At 37.0% G+C, this 23,536-nt stretch overlaps 1 protein-coding gene across 11 annotated transcripts in view; it reads left to right on the top strand.

The window, feature by feature from the left end:
• Ptk2 (protein tyrosine kinase 2) overlaps positions 1-23,536 on the top strand; it is a gene marked incomplete at its 5' end in the record, with an annotated part of 284,866 nt that overhangs the window by 74,136 nt on the left and 187,194 nt on the right. For all 11 annotated transcript variants that reach the window (XM_013521316.1, XM_013521321.1, XM_013521320.1 and 8 more), the window contains 1 exon segment: positions 18,009-18,235. In XM_013521316.1, the coding sequence (XP_013376770.1) occupies positions 18,009-18,235 (227 nt within the window).

The following is a 23,536-nucleotide window of genomic DNA, read 5'->3' as shown; positions in this document are numbered from 1 at the left end:
GTTACAAGGCTGCTTATGGAGTACAGAAAGGCCTGCTTATGGAGTTCTTTTATTGTATCAGTATGTATGTTGTTTGTTCCATATTTTTGACAGCCTGGGAAACAGTAAAGAGGTGTCAAAATTGGTCATTAAGAGTGTTTGTTGATTTCTTCTATTTCAATAGTAGAGACTGAATTACAGTATTAGTAATTACATTCTTCTGGCTTTTGTGGTTAGTCATGCTCATTCTGTATAGAAGTTTAAACTCTTGTCTGTCCATCAGCCCATCTGCTTTTCCATGCAAATAGCTGTGTGTATGGCCCATCTTTTCTTCTGTCTTAGACTCTTAACAGTCAACTATTTCTTCCTGCCCCTGTTTGTATTATTCATAGGTATCTCAGATCTTGCAGAGATGAGTCTCTCAATTGCTGCCGTAAGCCTTCCCTGTGTTAAACACATTGGCCTTCCATCAGCAGTTCGTGAAATAGGTTCAGGGTACCTCTTTGACCTTCCTTCCATCTATTGTCATTTTATCCTGACGATTTTACCTATATTATGTCTTGAGCCATTTAACTAGTCTTCCTCTCTGTTATGTTTACTACTGTTCATATTACCCTCTTTTCTTTCCAGAATACAGAGTAGCCTTCTCTCTGGTCTTACTGTTCCCACATAATGTTTATCCTTTACATATTTTTGTAAAATGGTAAATGTTTATCCTTTACATATTTTGTAAAATGGTAATGTTTTATCCTTTACATATTTTTGTAAAATGGTAAAAATACAAACCTGTTGTTCATTTTCCTGTTTAAAATTCCTCAGTGGCTTCTGTTTAGGTTTGGATAAAAACACCACTTTATCATGGCTTGTAAGAGCTCACTCAATCTGGTTTCTGTCCTCCTCCAGCTTATGCTATTGTCCTCTTGCTCATTAATGTTGCCAGTGCTGTTATTTTGGCTTTTCAGTGCCTTAAGTGCCCAAAACTCTTCCTCTCAGGCAGGTGCATTTGCTGTTGTCTCTTCCTGGAACTATTCTTTTTTCTGAATTTTCAACTAGTCCAGTCCTGCTTACTTTTTTAGAAGGGTACAGTTTAAACAGACTCGTAGCTCTCTCTCAGTCTAACCAGTTCCTTTCCAGTGTTCCCACTCAGAGCCTTTCTTCCTGGTCTTGCTCGGCATTTACTGTGATTTGTCATATATTTTACTTATTTGATTTCTGTTTTTCTTATTGGACTATAAACACAATCAGGGATAATGTCAGGTATGGTCTGTTTGGCAAATAGTTGGTAAAAACGGGCATTACTTTAATGAATGAATACGTTTTATCTAGGGTTAGTTTTGAATATTTTAAAAGATTTTCAGAGCCAAATCCCTGTGATTAGTATGTATTGTTCTGTAGGCAAATTTAGTTTTAGAATCATTATTTAGTTTAGAATCACTATTCTAATTTGTGTTTGTGTTTTGTTTTTCCTCTTGGAGTAGAAGTGCATACCCATGCTTTAGCATATCATTGTACCCATGGTGGGTGATTAGTAATCGCATGAACATTTATAATGCTGCTTTGGTCTTTGGCTGTTGTCACTTCATATAGAATTACTTGAATATTTCACTCATTATTTTTCTTAGGTTTATTTCCCCCCTGCTTCAAATGATGGCATTTTAAGAGAACTGTACTTTTTCTTATAATAACAGCTAAAACTTACTCTGCAGATACTAGCTTCTGAGTGTTACACATACACACAAACTTGTTGTTCCATTCAATTCTTACAAAAGTCCTTTAACAGAAGTCAACCAGTACCCAATTTTTAAAGGTGAGATACTAAGGCACTGAGAGAGTAGTACCTTGGCAGTTGGTTACTTAGCTCACAAAAGACAGAGCCAGCTTTTTTTGGAGAGGGGGGGTACCAAGAATTGAACTCAGGACCTTGCACTTGCCAGGCAGGTGTTGTGTCACTGAGATATATCCCCAGCCCTAGAGCCAGCTTCTGAACAGTGGGAATCTGATTCTATTCCTGTCCATCTCCTCACTGCCCACCCCCCAATTCAGTTTAAGGCTCCAGCCTTTTATGTCCAGGATGGCCATGAATTTACCATCTTCCTGCCTTAGCCTCCGGAGTTCATGGGATTGCAGGCATGTGTCACCCACCCTTGCTGGCAGTGCCTGTATTCTTAATTGTTGTGTGCACATACAAATGGAAACATGATGAAATCGTAATAGAATTGTTTTGTGTTAATTTTGCATGTTGGTAATGAGGACTATACCTTCTGCTATCAGGTATTTTTCTTAGGGCACCATTCATTCAGTTAGTCAGCTGAGTACTGAGCCAACTGTCAGAACTTGGCAGATGCTAACAAGTAAAAGACAAAGATTCCTAGTTCTTCATGGAATTAATCTTACAGTGTAGGGGCATAGTGAGTGGTAAAAGTAAGTAAATTAACTAGTGTGGTACAAAGGGCTAAATGTTAGTGAGGGTGCAATCAGATGACAGTCTTACGGGGAATGCTGAGGTAAGCTGCATTCTGAAGATGGAATTCATCCAGTCCAATCTGAAGGAAATGAAGGCATCAGCCCAGTAGGTATCTGGAGGAAGAAAGTTCCACATTGACTGTTGGTAAAGATTGACGTGTATGGAGTAGTGGCCTGATAGAACAGAGTGAATAGTAGTTATGGTGCTCTTCCTGACTCTCACTTGCATACAGAGTGGCTGAGACACAGGCATGGGATAAAAGCTAGAAATAAGCCACAGTTGCGCATCACTTCTAAACCATTTTCTTTAAAAATAGCCTAATGAGGGAGTGATTAGTCTTTCATTTCCCCAATATTCTTGTTGTATTAGCAGATCTTTTCTTCTGGTCTTTTCACAGAAATACTGTGATGAACTTTTTAATTTCTCCTATCTGTTTTGAATATTGCTAACATCAGTGCCCTCACTCACAAGAATAATGTGGTGGACATTAACGTTTCATTTCCCTTGCCTGCATTATTAGTACTCAAGGAGAAAGTCATTAATTTTTCCTAACACTTCCTTCTTGGATGTGATTTTTTGCTCAGATACCACCTTCTGGGTGAAGTAGGGTAACCACATGCCCTGTTTATCTTAGTGTTCCCTCTCTTAGCACCCCCAACCATAAGCTATTAAGTGTCAGGACAATAAATCATATGAAAGTCCTGATTTGTGTTTCTTCTTTGACTACCTTATTTGAAATGGAACCATCTTTCTGCCATCATCATACTCCCCATCACTCTACTGCGCTTTGTCTTTCCCTTTTGTGCTTGTTACCATTCTTACGTGCTGGGTAGTATACTTGTTTGCATTATTTGGAAAAACACCCCTATAAGACCAGGAACCTCTTTGACCTACTGATAGCTACGTTCCCAGTGCCTAACACATGGTAGATTCATTAGTTAAATTATCTTGTCTGCTTGGGGCAACAGATGTTTACTTCTCTAGAATTTAAACCAGGGGGTGATGGAGATGTTTTTGGAAATTTTTTAAAATTTGAGATTTTTCTAAGTGCCTTAATGGTTTAGTGACACTGATTTTTGAAAAATGCATTCTTAACTGCTGGATTTCAAATACATTTGTAGTTGTTTCAGATACAAGGGGTTTATTGCAAATTCAAGTTTTCTTTCTGACTCTACTAGTTTTGTATTAGAAGAGATAAATTTAGCTTTAACAATTACCACTGAATACTTTTAATTTGAATTTAATATCTGTGTGGATTTCTATAATGTAGCTCATGTAATTTTAGATGTGGATTTAGGTGTATTATCTCCTTCAAGGTATATTAAACTAATACACACTTGTAACTTTGTTTAATATTATAACCTTTTTTTCCTGAAAAGTTGTATAAAATGAGTTACATTTTAAATTTTTATAGGAGTTTGTTGTTGAAAATAATCAATGCTAGTAAATTTTTTCTTTGAGTAAGAGATAATCACATCTTTTGTTCATTTTGTGATTCATGTAGCTCTGGCTCATCTTCGTTCTTATGATTCTGGTGAAGTTTTTTGCCTCCTGTTCATAATAGTTGGTTGAATCTGTAGGTTTATAAGAAGGCAGTCTTGGAGATTATAGCAGTTTCTAGAGTTGAATTAACTTTTTACAATATTAGTGCTGTATAAATATGGATTAATTTTGGAGAATTGAAACTTATTCATGAAGATGTTGTCTCTGTCCAATTATTTGAATCTTTAATTTCTCTTAGCGGTGTGTAGTAAATGTCGGTGTACAGGTCTTGATGATTTTTGATGAGAAGTGATACTTGCAGTCTCAATTTTTGAAGTCTTGGCCTAGTATATAGAAGTAAATCATTGATTTAACATGTGGCCTTACTATAAATTCACTTGGTGATTCTGGTGGTTTGAGTAAGTAGAAAGTTGAAGAAAGTCTATAATCACATAATCTGAGGAAAATTGTTTTTCTTTACAGTGTATCTCTTATTTATATTTGCCTTGACTAGGATTTACATTAGAGTTGGACGTGGTGAGAGGAAAACTCCTTATTTTGATTTTGGGGAGGAAGTATTCTGTATAATGAAGGATAATGCTAGGTCTAATTTTGTCTCTTATTTTGTAGATATTCTAATCACATTGGAAAAGTTTCTTTTAATTAGTTTTCTCAGTTTTTAAAAAAATAATGTGCTACATTATTTTGTGTATTAAACTAATCCTGTATTCCTAAGATGTCTTTATCTTGATCGTGACATACTACCCTGTTTTTATATTGGTAGATTTGATACATTAGTATTTTGTTTAGGTTATTTGTGTCTGTGTTCATGAGAGGCATCCATTTGTGATTTTTCTCTTGTAATTGTTTTGCCAGATTTTCATATCAAAATATAGTTGTCCTCATAAAATAAGTTTGGAAGTGTCCCCACGTTGCTGAAAGATTGAAGGTTCCCAAACATTGAACTTCCAGCCACTGCCTCCGTACCTCCCTCCTGGGACCTGCTTTCCCCTCCTACCAGTGCCACCGTGGCCTCCCTCCCTTCCTTTCTAGTACTAAGTGTTGGTGAAATGTCCTAATTATGTAATAATGATTTTGGTCTTTTTCTTTACAACTCTTATTACAATTATAATTTCTACAGTTTTTATTATAGTTATATTTTAATTATGTATATATCTATCTCTAAGTAGTCTAAAAATCTTAGGGTAGGAATACCTACACATATATGGACAGACAAATGCCTACTTATTGCAGTGCCAAGCCTGGTAGTGATACAGTATTATTAGAATTAATTTAATGCAGGTGTGGTATCTTCCTTTCCCTATATGGGGCAAACGTGAATGATTAAGTGTGAAATATGTGGACTGGTGATGTGGGGGGCACGTCTTACCCCCTCCACTGTGTTCTGCATGAAGTACTATGGATTATTGGTGACAGGATTTTCGAGCAAGCTAACAAGCCCAGGTGTAGCAGGGCTCGGTGTGTGAAAGTGAGGCTTATGGGAACAGGTTGCCTTGGGGAGACCTAAGTTCTAGTATACAACCGCAGGTCCCTTCTCTGTTCCTGAATCTGTGAGGTGGCAAAAACAGGGTTATCCTGAGGATAAAATGATTTCATTTTTAAATGTTTACAGTATTCTTGGGGTGGTAAGTACTGCATAAACAATTAAATAAACCTCTGGAAGCCTCAGGTCTAGATGTTGAGAGCTCCTTTCTCATGAGTAGCCTTCTCTAGAGTGAATGCTAAATCAGTCCAGCTAATATTTACATCTTAGGAAAATCTATAGGTTATTAAATTTAGTAGTATATCAAGAGTCTTTGCCATTATTTGGTTTTGATTTTGTAATGTGTCCTCCAGAAAAGAGAGTAAACCCATGGGAGTATTTTTTGAAGGAAACATTTATTGTTTCTATTTAGGAGCACAAGTCTCAGTACTTTCTCTTAAAAGGCTTCAAAAGACCCCTCTTCCCCACCCTTCTTTTCAGAGGAATCTCACAATTCCAGGCTTCCCTCTTCCCATCCTCCTTCACTGTAGACATGAATTATCACCCTCAGTCCGCCGTGAGTTCACACGTTGGCATGTAATGAAAACCAATGGAGTCATTACTGCTACTTCCTGCTCATTCCCCTTTCCCAGACAAACGCTAGCGGCCCTCTTGTGTTCCTTGTTTCAAGGGCATGGTGGATGGCTGCCGAGTTTCTCCCTCTTATCCTTACCGATGCAAATACTATAAATTGAGCCCTGTTCTTCTGGCTTTTTCATAGCCCTGACATATTTCTACTTCTTAGGCCATAGTTACTCCTATCTGGACCAGTGCAAAAACCTTCTAATTAGACTTAAGTGCCACTCAGGTGCATGATTCTAGGCAGACTCCTCACCTACTTGAGGTCCCCCCCCACCTTGCTTTTTGAAACAGGGATTTGCAATATAGCTCAGGCTGGACTTGAACTTATGATTTTCCTGCCTCAGCCTTCCCAAGTGCTGGGATTACAGGTCTGTACCATTCTGCCCAGCGGAGAGCTTGTCTTGCTTTCCTACCATTTAAATTAAAGCCGTATTGACTTTGTGTTTGCTTCCTGTTAAGTGAAACTAATTAGACACACAAGCAAGTGCATGGTTTCTCTTATATGAGAACCCCAAAATATAAATAAAGAGCAAAATAAAAGATAGATAATAGGAAGTAGGCAGATAATTTTATTCAGATGGGAAGAGTATCAAAAGATGAAGTGAGGGGAGAGGTTGGGAAAGAGTATGAAAAGCAGAATTACAATGTGTTATGTACATGTACCAGCTCCCCACAAGAAATGCAATCATTATGTAATGCAAACATATACTAATAAAAAAAAACCTGAACAAAAGATTATGAACATTTAAAAATAAAAGTAAGAATGAATACCAATAAGGATACAATGGGAATTTTGAAAGAAGGGGGACTTGAGTAGGTGAGACTGCTATGGTATGAGACTCAGAAACATAATGAGACAAACATAGAGTCTTTGAAGCTTGTGTAGCCAAATATACAAGTTGTCTATCAGTTCCTGTGGGGATTGTTCCAGGATCTGCTCAAGAATCAAAACACGTATTATACTCAAGTCCCTTTTATAAAATGGCATAGTATTTGCATATAGCCTACACACATCCTCGCATATATTTTAAGTCTTTCCTATGTTACTTATAATACCTACTACAATGTAAATCTATGTATATAGTTCTAAATTGTTTGGGGAATAATGACAAGAAAAAAGGCCTGTACATATGTAGTACAGAGTTTCTTTTTCTATTAATATTTTCAGTTTGCATTTGGTTGAATTTGCAGATGGTGAACCCTTGAAAACAGAGCGGAGGTCAACTGTATTTCCTAGCTGTAAGGAAAGGTGTGGTGGATACACTTCACCCCAGTTAAGAGCATCATGGCCTTTCTGGTGTTTGAATGAATCTTACCAGGACATCTTTCTAAAGATTCGTTTGTTTTTGAGACGGAGTTTTTGATATAGCCCAGTCTTGCCTTGAATTGACAGTCCTCCTGCCTCCGCTTCCTTAGTGCTGAGACTATAGGCATGCACCACCATATCTGGCAGTCTAAGGAATCTTTGATGTTGTATGCAGTATATTAGATAGAAAGTCAGAAGTATTTCAGGACACAAGAGATTAGGTGTCCACATTGATTTTGAGCGTCAGACTTAATAATTCCTAGTTCATATCTTTAAAATTTAATTTGATTATAACACAGTATCAGAACAATATTTTAACCACATCTTTTATCTGGGAGAGTTCAGCAGTGATGAAGAATTTAGGAAGTGTGTTGTTGCAGTCTGTTCAGTAGATGCAGGTGAAAGTCTGGCATAGATTCACCCTGATTCCAGGAAGATGGTCCTTTTGTTGTAACTTCTATAAGACCTGGGATTGTGTCATACAATGCAAGTGTGCCCAGCCTGCTTCTGGTCCTGTTGTCCAGGCACTATTCTATCTAGCCATACTTCTATCCATCCTTTTTCATATTAGCTGCCATTTATTTGAATTTATCATTTTCTATATTAGCTACCATTTATTTGACCCCAGGAACGTATGGAGCCCATGCCTAAGTTCAATTCTTTATACTTTTATTAAGAAAAGAAAACATCAGTCCTATGTCTGGATCCCATAGGAGATCTCTTCAACTTTTGTTTTGGAAGCTGAGTTAATTAGATATTTAGAAATACTTATTTTTAGTTTTTTCCAGGTTCCTCCTTTTATGAGATAGGGGAATAGAAATCTGGAGATTACCCACTGGCCATCAGTAGACTAGCAAAGCTAGTCTTTTGAACTGTTATCATTCATAGTCTTTCTTAGTAATTTTAATATTCCTGTATGTGGCTTGGTTTAAATGCACACATACAGGTAATGATACTTTTAACTTTCAGTTAAACTCTTATTTCTTATTAGTACTTCATTAATTTGGGGCAAGAATGTAAGTAGGACTGTAACTCAGTATTATTTTTCTTCTTTGCATTTTGTCATTTTGATTTGCTTAGGAATTTTAAGTCTCTGAAAATTACTCATCAGTTACTTTTTTTTAGTACTGGGAATCAAACTCAGGACCTTGTTCTTGCCAGGCAGGCACTTGCCACTGAGGTGTAGCCCTGGCCCTCACCAGTTACTTTTAAGGTTTTAATATTAGAGATCTTAGAAATGAATATGAAATTGATATTAAAGACAGTTATTTAATATTACCAGATCAGGCCAGGGTTATAGCTCAGTGGCATAAGCACCTGCCTGGCAAGTGCGAGGTCCTGAGCTCGATTCCCAGTACAAAAGCAAAACAAAACAAAACAAAACAAAATATTATCAGATATATATTAATTTTTTTATAATGAAGCTAAAGTAAATGTATAACTAATTTGTCAAAAATATTTTTTATGAAGGTAGAGATTTGTAAACCTGGCCCTCACTTTGCAAGGTTCTAACACATGCAAATTTTAGTTAGCATTTTTTATTTTTTATTTTAAAAAGAAAAGAAGGAAAACATTAACAAACAGACAACCATTTACAAAATAGCAAAAGAACAATACAAACAATACAGAGTTACAAACAATGTGGTAGGAAATTAACAATGCTCGTTGTATTACATATTGATATCTTCAAAGTGGTTTCTCCGGAAGACAAATAGAGACATGCAATATTGATCAGTATTGATCAATCAAGGAATCATTAACTGTTTCTTTCAGCAAAGAAATAGAAGACAGTAGTTCAACTATATTAACCATCCTGTATATACATACTTAGCATTTTTTATTTAAATACTAGTCCTTCAAAAGAATGGTTCACATTTTTGTATATTAATTATAATTGTATGAAGTATAAACTACAGATAATCATGTACATAATGAAGCACATTGTGACCAGTGGCCAGTGTCACTTCTTGTACTGCTAGTTGCTAACTAGTCACTGCACTCATTACTCATTTTACATAGACACTAAGTGTGTAGTTGTGGCCTTGTTTGCTAGTGATAAACCCGTGTGACACTGTATAAAAATGGATAATCAAAAGTAAGGAAGTTGGCCAACAAAAGTGAATTGTACAGTTGAAACAATATACAGGAAGTGAAAATTGAGTCTGATTAGAAGATTTGAAGATGCCTATGTAATGAAAATGGGCAAGACCTAGGTTTGTGTGAAGCTTTGGTATAGACCAGCAACACAACTTTGTTAGTTCAGCCCTTGGTCCAAAGAGTTACTTTAGGGCTTACAGTGTATCAGTGCATTTTTGGACAAGTTGTTGGAGCCCATATAGTTTCTTTAGTTGAGTTTTGAAAGAAGCGTGACTAAAGCATGCAAATAAAGACATTCAGGCAGTAAATAAAAGGTAATAAATGTGCAGTATGACAGTGACTTTTACTATATTTTGCAAGTAACTGCAGGACTTCAATCCAATTTAAATGGAGTTACAGGGAGAAAAAAGCCAACTGTGGGAACATTGATGTTGCTAGTAGACTTTAGAAATGCAGCAAAAAGAACTTAGTCGAAGTGAAGTTTTAAAAAAATAAAAAAGTATTTTGACAAAAAGGATGAAGATGGCCCTGAAGGAACATGGCCAGACAGTTCACATTAGAGGTCCTTTCAGAGATATTTCACAGCACCACATGTACAAGAGCGTAGTGTTAGAAGCCAGTTGAAACCTAGGAAGGAGCAGTGGCAGTGTGCCAAAATACAGCAAAGGTGCACACTCGGTTTCTTAATCTGCATATGAGCTGGAAAGAACAAGGGTTGTTCACACTACTTTTGGTAAGTTACCTTATGCTCCCACACTGTTGTGCAAAGTGAAAACTACTTCAGTTTGGTTGAATTCAAATTGTATCAGTTGTCTCTGTGTTATAAGCCATTGTAACACTTAGTGTCTTAGAATGACATGAATTAGCATTGCAAATCTATACTCTGAACTGGGCTTGTCTCTTTCCATGTGGTAGCTTCGTGACACAGTTGGAACCCAGAGGTCCATAGCCAAGATGGTGCTCTCCACCTGGCCAGCAAATCAGTGCTGACATCAGCTTGAAGCCCAACTCAAGTTTGGGGTCATTGGTTTTAGTTCTTCTTAGGCTCCTTGTGCTTGCTTATAGCGTAGATGGTTTTCCAAGAAAACCAAGGCTGTCTTTGTTTTTTTTCTTCCAGTATTGTCCTGTATGACCTAGCCTAGAAAGTCCCTTATTTGAGGTCAGAAGTCCACTGAGATTCAATGGGAAGGAATGTAGGCCTCTGCCTCTTGGTAGGAAGAATATCGTGTCACATTGAAAGAAAGGTATTTGGAATGGGAGGTGTATTTGCAACTACTTTTGGAAAATTAGAACTTTTCACACATTGATATTTTAATAAACATTTAAGCAATTTAATGTTAGCTTGTCTTAGAAACTCAGCAAATTATATGTGCTGCCGAAGCGAGCACTGTTTGTCTTAATTTAGCTGTACCCATTTGCATTTCTTAATTTCTTTCACATAATCAGCTACTCTTCTTTCTTGCACCCCTTTACTGCTTCAGCTGGCATGTTGACTTTTATTAATGGGCCAAAGTATTTAAAGCATAATGAGGAATGAGGTTATTTTCTTGATAGTTCAAAAGTTATAAACAAGAGAGCTCTAGAGAAAGGTACTTCAGATGGATTTTGGATTTTTCTCCTTTCATATGCTTGTTCTTGTTGTTCTTGTGTTTGTTTGTTTGTTTGTTTTTTGGTACTGGGAATCAAACTCAGGACCTCATGCTTGCCAGGCAGGCACTGTGCCACTGAGCTATATGTATGCTCTGTTTTATGTAGCATTTGTATGCAATGGTGAATGGTGTCTCTGAGTTTAACTCCAAAATTTATTCTGCATATTTGCCCTACATTTTTTAAGAGAAAGAAGGGTTAGGAGACAGGAACCCTGGAGTTGCTGCCTGTTTCTTAAAGGGGCATCCAAAGTTATAGACAGCTCAGCAGTAGTCGTTGACCTTGCTTGCATTCCCATTCCAGTAAGTATGCAGGTTCTTTCCTGCCGTGATTTAAATCCTACAGTCTGGCTGAGAAGTTAGAGCTATTTTGTGCTCAAGTTGGGGCTCACTAAAATATGCTTGGCTGACCAGTGTTGATCCTGGAACTGTTAGCAGTCTAATATAAGATAAGGATGAGAATTTACTGTAAACATGGAGAAACTTTAATAGCAGTTGCACAGAAGTTTTATGTGCATTGACTGATGATAGAAATTTTATACTTTTGTATTTGGTAGCAGTTTATTTTTCTAGAAATTTTTTCCCTTATATTTTACAAAAGTATTGATTGGTCTGTGACATTTTTGATAGAACTGATTGTTCAGATAGTTTGAAGATACTGATCTAAGCCACGTATAGTTAAGTTTTTAAATCTTTTCATTTTCTCTTTAGTAGTTCTTTGAAAAAGATATTCTGTAGTATCAAAAGTAACAGATCCTGACTGGTTAATCTTTAAAAGTTTTAAAGAGTTGATGGCAGACGCAGGAAGGCTATAATAACAAATAGAGCCCTATAAAAGATTAACTCTCTGTGAAGGTGAGGCTCTGTGAGGGAGGGTGAAAGGCTTTTCCGTATGCAGACATTCAGTAATTGGCAGTCCCAGTTGAACTCCATGATGAGTGAGACGCAAATGTAGAACCCCATACAGACTGGAAAGAGGAGACTGTAGAAACAGAATTGTCAGTGTGGCAGAAAGCAACTCAGGACTCCTGTCCTCATCCCTCAAACTCGTTACGAATGGTGCCTGCTCAGTAAGGTAATGTAGATGCCAGGATCTCAGAATCCCCCAGACCAATAGAAAGATAAACATGAAGAACTTTGACTTACCATCAGTAGGAGGTTGGTTGACTGTTAAGAATCAGGCACAGAACTGTTGGTAGGGAGTCAAGGAAGGCTTGGTGAACAGAAATGTCTAACAAGTTACAGCATAAGTAGGATTTTCCTTTTCTTTTTTTGGTACTGGGGATTGGACTCAGGGAGTGCTGAATGGTTTTTTTTTTCCCTTTTCTTTTCTTTTGTTTTTTTGAGACAGAATCTTGCTATATAATTCAGGCTGGCCTTGAACTCATTATGTAGCCCAGGCCTCCAATGTGCTGGGATTACAGGTGTGTGCCACCACACTGGACAAGTACTATGTTTTGACAGGCAGATAAAACACTAAATTGTAAAACAAAGTCACATGTTACCATGGAAAGTTGCTTTACTCTGGAATATTGTAATAGTTTTATCTTTTAAAAGATTTGTCCTACCTTGAGTTTTGAGCCACAGAGATATATTGATTATTGCCATATTTTTGGTATAACTTCTCACTGACTTGTGCAATATTATATAAAGTGCTTTTTCATTGCTAATATATCAGTTCTATGGCCACTTTTTTTTTTTTTTTTTTTAAAGAATAAAGTTCTTGCTGTGTTACCCAGGCTGGTCTTGAACTCCTGGACTCGAGTGATCCTCCTGCCTCTGCCTTCCAAGTAGTTGGGACTATGGGCATGTGCCACTCACTACCTATTTCTGACTACTCTGGAGATGTAGTATTTTTATTTTTTCAGGAAGCATCTGATACTATGCTTTATTTAATCATCCTTACCATCTACTTTGGGGAAGAAAATAGATAGCTGAAATAGAAATAGAGTTGGTTTTGCTTGGTATTCCAGCAACCTTGCCAAATGTATTTACGAATTCCAGTAGTTTATATGTATAGATGTAGAATTTATTTGTAATCATGTTATCTGTAAATAACATTAATCTATTTCCCCATTTTGCACCTCTTAAGCCCTTCCTAGCCCTTTTTTACCTCTATGGCATTTGGCAGTGACTTTTAGAACAATGTCATTTAGAGGTAGTAATGGTGAACATCCATGTCTTATTTTTAGTCTAGGAAGGGGAGTTTTTCCCACTGATACTTAATTTAAATTCTCTTCATCAAGTTAAGGAAATTTATTCCTGTTTCTGTTTTGTTAAGAGCTTTTCTCAGGAGTAGTTGGCAACCTTTTATCAGTGCTGTTTGTGCATGTATTAAGATAAATGTGGCTGTTCCCCTCTGTGAAAATGTGATGAATTACATTGATTATTTTTTAAATGTATAACTACCTTTGCATTCCTAGAGTAAACTTTTTAGTTTTAATGTACTCTCTAAATATTGCTGGATTAAAACTTGGTGTCTATATTGGTTACTTTTCTGTCCATGATGAAACAAAATACCTGACACCCAAAATTAAGTAACCAATGGCTTATTTAGCTCACAGTTTGTAGAGGTTTCAGTCCACAATCAGCTGGCTCCAAGGCAGGATGTCATGGCAGAGAGGCAACATTTTTTGGTGGCAGAAGATACCAAGAGCAAAAAGGGGAAGAGCAAGCCTCCTTTCTTCCCTTGTATTTTACGCAGGCTGCCCCCTCCTAGGGAGGGTATAGCACTTACACTACCAATCCAAGCTCTAGTGAATCAGTCACAAACTCCATATTCCGCTGTCACCAAATAGCCTCCCTTCCATGATGGCATGAGGCTTTGGGGGACATCTAGACAAAAACCGTAAGTGTCCTTTCTTGTATTTTCCTACTCAGGTTTTGGTATCACTGCTGGTCTCCTTGAACAAATGTGTAAATAGTCTATATTTGGGGAATTTCTGTTAAGATTAGCATTTCTTATTTGTCTGAATTCAAATACTCCTTTGTGGGAAGAATTTTAAGTACAGATTTTTTCTAAGTTGTGTTTTGTAAGGATTGTGAATCCTTAAAATTTTCAAAGTTTATTGGCAATCTTTTATTAATAAGACTATTACATTCAGTCTTTTAACGTAATTATCTCTTAATTATTAGTATTTTCGTACTCTTTTTCTCTTCACAATCCATCTAAATTTTCAAGTTCATTGGCAATCTTTTATTAATGAGAATTTACATTCAGTCTTGCAATCCATTTATCTCTTAATTATTAGTATTCTTGTATTACTTACTTTTCTTCATTCTAGTATTATTTTCTCTTGCCCCCTTTTATCTTTCATTAGTGTTAGAGTTATATCACTTTCATTCCTCTGAAAGAAATTTTTACATCTTACAAATTATTTTGTTAGCTATGCATACTTAGATATTTTTATTCGTGTATATTAAGTATAGCTCTGTCTACAGCCACATTTTTTATTTTATTTCACTATATCTTTCTATTCAGAATACTTCATTTCCTTTTCACTGATGAGTTACTTGAAACACATTGCTTAAATTCCAGGTAATAGAATATCTAGTTACCATTTTGTTATTGCTGTCTAAATAATTTTAGACTTTTGATACTTACTTAATCTTGATCTTTCACCCATCATGTGGGAAAGTTTTGGTAAATATTTTATGTACACTTGTGAAAATAATGTTATTCTCCTGTTGGTAATGTCAAATTCAAAATCAGGTCAAGTGTGCTAATCTCTGCTCAGCAGTTAGAAGAAGGCTGTGCTCAGCGTATGTGCTGAAGTGTCATCCATGCTGCTTTGCCCAGTATTCCCTCTTGCATCCTACTTCTACCCATCCCAGCATCTCACTGGTCTTCTTTCTATTTGGTGCTCTACCGGGTATTTGGGGGGCACATAATAAATGGATACATTTATATTTTTTTATTTCCCTTTTTATACAAAAGTTACCCTGTGGTTATCCTTTATACTTTGGATTTTGTATAATCCTTAATGTATATCCTGGAAAATATACTTAGTCAATTATAGGGATCTTCCTTTTTTCTCTCTTGCCTCTCTGCTCAACAGATTCATAATACTTCATTATGGGAATGTATCATAGTTTATTCAGTTACTTTCCTATATATGGGCATTTAGGTGTTTTCCGTTACTTTGCCTGCAATGAATAACCTAACGCATATGCATTGTCATATTCTTCTAAGTATGTATCTTAAGTAGTTTGGGCTGCTGTTAAGAAAAGACATCAGCTGGGTAGCTTATCAACAAGAGAGACTGAGTTCTTGATTCAGGTGCCTTCTATGGTGAGGGCCCTTCTCAGGTTGTAGATAATGTTATAAGGTTGTGGATGAAGGAAGCAGGCTCTTTGTTACTCTCATGAGTGTACTAAGCCTTTCAGGGAGGCCCTACTTCTATGACACCATCTCATTCTAATTACCTCCCAAAGACCCTATATTCTAATATCATCTCACTGAGGAGTAGGTGTCAACATAGGAGTTAACGGACATAGAGAATGAGTCCAGAGTAGTAATCTTCAGCATAATTCCTTGCAGTGGAACTGCTGAATTAGCAGAGATAAAGAGCACATGTAGTTTTGTTAGGCATTGCCAAATACCCCTCCATAAAACTGTACCAATTAGAATTCCCACTAGCAATTTATGAAAATTCTTGTTTCCTCACACTTGCAGGCCTGCCTCCCTCCTCCTCTGTTTAAAAATCATTCAGCAGTTTTTATATGTTCACATTTTTATTGAAATAAAATTTCCCTAATATAAAATTCACCATTTTAATTACTTCAGAATGTATAGTTGAGGGCTTTTAAGTTTTATTCACTATGTTTTGCATCTGTCACCACTGTCTTAATTCCAGAACATGTCTGTCATCACCAAAGAAACCTTTCCTATTGGCAGTCATTTCTAACTCCATCCACTTATCCCTGGCAGCCAGTGATCTGCTTCCTGTCTATGTAGATTTGCATATTCTAGACTTTTATATAAGTGGGCTCATATAATTTGTGACCTTTTATGCCTGCTTTCCACAGAATAAATGTGTTCATTATGTTGTAGTATGCAGTAGTACTTCATTCCTTTTTTTGGGGGGGGTGGTGTATTGCATTTTCTTTATCCAGTTTGTCCACTGGTGAACGTTTGGATTATTGTTATGTTGTGACTGTTACAAGTAATGCTGCTATGAACATTCACATATAAGCTTTTATATGCATGTACATTTTTAATCTCTTATGTATTTCTGCTAGTGGACTTGATGGGTCATATGGTAGCTCTGTTTAATCTTCTTAGGAACTGCCAAACTATGTCCATAGTGAATATACCATTTTATACTTTACTAGCAATGCCTGAAGGTTAAAATAGTTCACATTCTTGCTAACACTTGTTACACTGCCTGTTCATGTCTTTTGCTCATCTTTGTGTCATTTTTTCCACATTTAAGAAAAGTATTAGAGTGTTAGCTTTCATTTGCCCTGTGATGTATGTATGGTATATTTTTTTCTTGTTTTTGTCTTTTGGCTTGGTCTGTGGGTCGGTGTCCCCCCGCCCCCACTTGGCATACTAAATGGAAGACATTTTGGATCAAAGAAATATCATTTCTACTTTGTTTGCTACCATCTTTCTGTGTGGAACATTGACCCTTTTCTTTGTAGATAAGTGGAACCTGGTAACTGAATCCCACCTGTAATGGTTCTGAGCAGAGATTGTGCTCTAGATGTTGAGGCCTCCTCTGTGTCTCACTGTTCTTACTGTAATAATGTCTTGAACTCTGAGACCTATTTCCTAGACCCTTTGACCTGCCCTTCACTATGCCTTTTGCAGCTTTCTCTTGACTGGAGTTCAGGACTCCTTGACTGCCCTGAGGGGACACCAAGTAGTGTGTTGACTCAGTCTCCACTGTTCTTTTCTTCGCCAGCTTAACTGGCACCTTGCTGCCCAAAAGTCCTCCTGGTGCTTCTCCGACTGGTTGCCATTTCTTGACTCTTCTGGCTGTCAGGCTCTGAGCTGCCAAAGCCCTGTGGGAAGAAGCAGCTGTTAAGGAATCAGGTCCTCTCTACATCTGTGTCACTCTGTTTCGTCAGAACGTCTCTGCTTTGAGCCACTATTTGCATTTTGTTTTTAAAATCTGGATTTTAGAACTTTTTTCAGTAGGAATTTATTTATTTATTTATTTATTTTAAAAAAGTAGAAGGAAACCATTAACAGACAGACATCCATTTACAAAATAGCATAAGAATAATACAAACAAGACAGAATTACAGACAAACTTGTAGGAAATTGACCATGGTTGTTGTATTACTTACTGATAACTTCAAAGTGGTTTCTCAGGAAAACAGAGATATACAAGATTGATCAAACAAGTAATCATTAACTGTGCCTTTCTGTAGAGTAATATGACAGTAGTAGAACTATGTTAATTATCCTGTATATACATACTTACATAATTTCCCCTTCTTTCCCTTCTCTTCCCACACCCCAGTTCTTAGTAGGAATTTAAAGATCTTCCAACTATTCCCCTATCATACTTGAAAAAAATGTACTTGTTTATGTATTTTTGGTTTTCAGGTGTTCTGTGGCTGATTCTCTTGTTAAGCAATGACTTGACTAAGTAGAAGAACTTTGTTTTGATTATAATTGTCATTGCCTAATACGTAGAAAGTCAACTTATATGAAGAAAGAACTTTTTTCCCTGAAGTAGGCAGCAAAACAAATGTTTGTTATGCTGCTGTGATTTATAGTCCTTGGTGGGGGGCAGTGATTTATCTTGGTGGGTTAGGTCCTTGTCCTCCCGGTCTCCTTCTGCATGTGGTACGTCACAGAGAGAAAATGGAAAACAGTGTTGATAATAGAAATACCAACATTGTAATTCATAGATATCAAATATTGTACACTGAAAATTATTTTTCTCTTGACAGAATATGACAGATACCTAGCATCTAGCAAAATAATGGCAGCTGCTTACCTTGACCCAAACTTGAATCATACACCGAATTCAAGTGCTAAGACTCACCTGGGTACTGGCATGGAACGTTCCCCTGGTGCGATGGAGCGAGTATTAAAGGTCTTTCATTATTTTGAAAGCAATAGTGAGCCAACCACCTGGGCCAGTATTATCAGGCATGGAGATGCAACTGATGTCAGGGTAAGTGCTTTCTTTTATGTGACCTCTAAGTTCTTACAAAAATGACAGCCAAGTTATATCTTAGTTATATAGTGGTATTGACTTGTTCTTCCTTCCTTTTTAATTTTAAATCTTGGAAGAATGCAAGGAAACAAAACAAAATAGCCCCTAACACTTCTGAGAAACTGATTTTCTAGAAGCTGTAACTTTTGAAGTGTTTGCATAATTCCAGATAAAAGTTTTTTTAGGAACTGTGACTGTATGCTATATACTAAACACTGTGCTGAATTCTGGGTATGTAGAAATTCTGTATTAGTGAGCTTTTCATTACTATAATGAAATTCCTGGGGCAATTAGCTTAGAAACAGAAAAGATTTATTTTGGCTCAGTATTTTGGAGGTTCTTTCCATGACTGAGTGACTCCATTGCTTTGGCCTCTGGCAAGGCAACATAACATGTCAAGAGTACCTGACAGAGCAAAATACCCGTCACCTCATAAGGGAAAAAAAAACAGAAGAGGAGAGACTAGGATCCTACAGTCCCTTTCCGGAGCACCGTGCCGGAGGAACCTACCAATAGCACTACCTTGTGGATCAAATGTGGAGTTTGGAGAGACACTGAAGGTTCAAATCATAACAAAGTCCCTTTAAAATTCTTGCTTTTGTTCCTTCAAATTCACAGGGATGGGGGAAATAGCGGGTGGTAGCGTGGTTTTAATGACAGCACAGTGTAGTTCAGTGCTTCTGTGGAGATTTAAGTGGAGGAGTTCGCATTGCCAAGGGTTTCCTTTGGTTTGCAAGAGGTGTGAGAGCTGGTGAAAGAGCAGGCAGCATACAGCTGAGGGTTTGTTTCTAAAATTGAGGAGTGAGCGGGTAACAGTCATTTCTAAAAGCTGGGCTCAGTGCATAAATTTTCAGAAAGCATTTACTTTGATCAGGTGCTGGCAAACACTTCCTTCTGGCTCTCTCTCCACTAGTCTGTATTCATCTGTAAGGGAGCAAAGGTGACCAGTGATGAAGAAGCTTATCTATGTCATTTTTCCCTTTTTATAATAATGAAATTAGTTAATTTGCTGGTCTTTAACTTAAATGCTTTTACTGTTTTAAGCAAAATAAAGAGATAGGTAGAATTTAGATTTAAGGCTAAAATCTTTCATATGAGTCATAAATAATTTTCTGTTACCTTTGTACAAATGCAATATTGGTTGGCTAGTCAGATGGATTATTAAAAGGGAATGATTCAGGATGGAAAAATATATCGTAATATCTACTCATATACAAATTGAAATATGATAGTTTTTTTAATAAGATTTTTATGACACTTGTTGGTTTTATTCTCCTTGCTTTTTCTAGTTTTGTGTTTTACGTCTGATCTTACAGACACAGTCACTTGGTAGAAAGGCCTTCCCACAAGTGTCCCCCTATAATGTTAGTCTGATATTTTTGTAATATTAGGTAATTTATACAGAAAGAAACCTTGTAGCTGTAACTTTATGGGAAGGCTCTAGGTGAATGTTCTAGTTTGTAAATTCCAGATACGGTGAATGAGGAAATTCTTTTTTTTTGAGGCAGGTCTAGCTATGCAGTGCAGGCTGGCCTTGAGCTCGCTCTGTAGCCCAGGCTGGCCTTGAACTTGCAAAGATCCTCTTTCCTCAGCCTTGTGAGGGCTGGGTTACAGGCATATGTCACCACACCCTGCACAAGGAAATTCTTTTAACATCAGCCTTGATAAACTTCTGAGTATTTGTATAGGAAGGAAATCTTTTAAAGTTTATGCATTTGACAGATGTTCAAGAATTATTCTGTTAGAAAATTTATCCTGCAAAGACTATGAAACAGCTCTGCCATGGTTTTAATATCATATTTTCTGCAGTTGAGTGGCTTACTGTCCTGGAGAGGTCTAGTGGTTACTGGAGACAGGCTAGACATCGACTGATACTAAAAACTTACATCGGGTATACTTGAGGGGTTATGTGAATATATATATCAAAACTGTTGTAAAGGTCAGCATGACCAGTCCCTGTAACCAAAACGCAAGTTGTTTTATTTCGAAGGAACTGATAAATGTTGAAGTTTAATTACCATTATCAATTGATTTTCAGCTAGAGGCAGAAAAGTCTCAATTGGCATTGAATTTAACATAGCCGTTTCCTGAGGTAGCATGAAACCTGAAAGATGTTGGGTCACTTAGATGGAAGATTGGAGATTAGTCATTATCCACTCCATTAAATGTTTTCATGTGATAACATTTGAAAACGCGGTGTATATTTCTGTTTTAAATTAGTGGGTGGATCGTGCATCTGAACAAAATAGTACTGAAGAACATATCCTTGACATTTTTCTTCCAAATGGTAGCAGACAAAGGAAACTTATGGATAGAGAGACTAACATATCATTAAGAAAGAATGAAATAGAGGAAACAAAGCATTTGTGCTCTTGATGGCTCCAGAATAAGAAGAGGACTGAGTTAAAAATATACATGTAGTGTCTCAGCAGGAAAAAATAGAGCATGTAATAGTAGCAAAGGGGAAGCCATGCCAACCATTTTCTGAAACAGTATGGCTTGTTGCTGCCTAAATAATTAGATCAGCAATTATAGCAGTGCTGTCCCATGTTTTGAACTTGTTGGTTATTGAGCACTTGAGTGTGGCTTACTGTGAATTGCATGGGCTGAAGGTTTAAAAATATATTATGGATTTCAAAAACTCAGTATAGTGTTGAAAAAGTGTAGAACATCACATTAATAGTTTTGTATGATTACATATGAAATACTTTCAACACATAATTGGATAAACATTAAGAATTGAATTTACTTGTTTCTTTTTACTCTTTAATGTAACTAGATATCTTGCTATTACTTATGTGGCTTACATGGTATTTTTACTAGACAGTTGTGCCCCATAGAAAGTAGCTGAAAGACTACTTGCATCAGAAGAACCAAAACCTTTTGAGGAGATTAAGATTTGCTTTTTCCCAGGAAAACATCTGGATTATTATATTTCACTGTAGAGCTTTTCTTTCTGTTTGAATAAATAAATTCTACTCTTTATGTATATGTGCTGTTTAATTAGTTTAAATGTTCAGTTGCTGAAAAAGTTCACAGAATTCCGCAGTTTATGGGCAAAGTATCAAATATAGCCACAATAGTATAATCATGCCCATTTCATGGATCTAGTGATATCAGGTACAAGCTTCTGTGTCTCAGACATGCTTTTTGTCTAGACTGAAGTCCATCACTGGCTTCATGTGCAGCACCTCCTTATGAGGAAGCTTCCCTGCCTTGTGGTGTTGTGTCTGTGAGAGGGTCATATGGGTACTCTGCACCTGCCTGACCAGCCTCTGTGTAGTTACTAAAGCACTACCAAAATCATGCGCAAATTATAAATCCAGTAATGATTATTAAAGAGTGCTGCCAGACTATTAAATCATTGCAGGCATCACTTATCTTGGCCAGAGCTTTGGCCAAGTGTCAGTACTATCTTCTAAGCTGCTGTGGAGGTTAAGTGTGGGATCAGTCCAGAAGAGCCAAGATTAACCCAGCTTGTACAATGCTAAGATAGTTCATCCAGGAACACTGTAGTGATACTTAAGAATAGTGACTTAAAGAAAATTCCACATTCTACCTGAGAGAATTTCCTAGAGAAAGCAGGGCCATTTATCCAGACCTTTAATAAGCAATGACCTTTCAGGTACAAGAAAATACCAGAGTAGCATCTTCAGAAGGTTCAGGAAAAGTAATGTCTACCTCAGAACCTGATAACAGATAGATTATCATTCAACAAAATCAGGAGTGGTGGTAACTCCAAAGAAATAATGTGTAGAAAGAAGCTGCCATTTGAAAAACAAATGATATAGAGGAGCATGGAAAGTGAGCCCAGAGCCTAGGAGTTCTACCACTTGGAATGATGTTAAAATCGGAGGATCATCATGACACCGCTTTATTTTTGTTGTCTCTTAAGCTACAACTGAGATTATGCCATTGTTCTGCCTATTCTGTGCATGTACCCTGACTGGATTGGTCTCCTCCTAGATTTACAGCCTTGTTGCTTACCTCATTATTGTGCCTTGCTTTATTGCACTTCTCAGATAGTACTTTAAAAAAAAAGATTGAAAGTTTGTGTCAGTCTTGTGCTGAACATGTCTTGTTGACAGCATTTTTTAACATTATTTGTTCACTTCATGTCTCTGTCACATTTTGCTAATTCTCACAAAATTTCAGACTTAAAATCAATTATCTTGTATGGTGAACTGTGATCAGTGATCTTTGATGTTATTATTGTAATTACATGGAAACTCAATGAACTGCATCCTTGTAAGACTGCAGACTTAATGAATTATATTTGTGTTCTGACTGCTTTGCCAACTGGCCGTTTCCTACCTCTCCCTACTCCTCTAGTTTCCCTAATCCCTGAGACAAGAGCACTGAAGCTGTTCCAGTTAACAGCAACGAAAGTGGTGTTTTAGAAGAGAACCTACTCCTGGGAAACGTGGCGTGCACAATATTGAAATGATAACAAAGGTTTTAGAAAAGGACATAAACTTAATAAAGCAGTGGCAGATTTTGAGAGGATTGATTCAAATTTGGAAGATGTTCTGTGGGTAAAGTACTGCCAAACAGCATCACATGTTGCACGGAAATCTTTTGTGAACGGAAGAGTCAGCTGCTGTGGCAAATGTCATTGTTGCCTTTAGGAAATTTCCACAGCCTCCCCAACCTCAGTAACCACCAGTTTGAGGAGTCAGTAGCCATTAGCACCTAGGTGAGAGACCTCTATGAGCAAAAGAATTAGGACTTGCTGATTACTCATTTGTAACAATTAACTTTAAAAATTAAGATATGTTCACTGTCTGCATCTAAAATTTTTTATTTGTTTATTTTCTGGTACTGGGAATTGAACCTAGGGCCTTTGCACTGAGCGATATCTTCAGCCCTTTTTAAAAAATATTTTTGAGACAGTCTTGCTAGTTTTCCCAGACAAGATTTGAACTTGTAATCCTCCTACCTCAGCTTCCCAGAGTGCTGAGATTATAGGCATGTACCACCACGCCTGGTTTGTGCATCGGGTTTTGAGACATAATATTACTATGTATTTCACAGACTATATATTTCCTTTTTTTTTCCTTTTTCTTATTGAGACAGGATCCCTCTATGCAGTTCAGGCCATCCTTGAGCTCACTCTAGCCCAGGCTGGTCTTGAACTCACAACAGTCCTCTTGCCTCAGCCTCCTGAGTGGTGGGATTATGGGTGTGCACCACCACTCCCGGCAACTGCTCATAGACTATATATTTCATAGACAGTATAATGTAGACATAATTTTCACA

Source organism: Chinchilla lanigera, unplaced genomic scaffold, assembly GCF_000276665.1.
Source record: "Chinchilla lanigera isolate Chin_1 unplaced genomic scaffold, ChiLan1.0 scaffold00060, whole genome shotgun sequence".
Taxonomy (NCBI): Eukaryota; Metazoa; Chordata; class Mammalia; order Rodentia; family Chinchillidae; genus Chinchilla; species Chinchilla lanigera.
The sequence above is the reverse complement of the archived record's forward strand: the minus strand, read 5'-3'. Positions and strand labels throughout refer to the sequence as shown.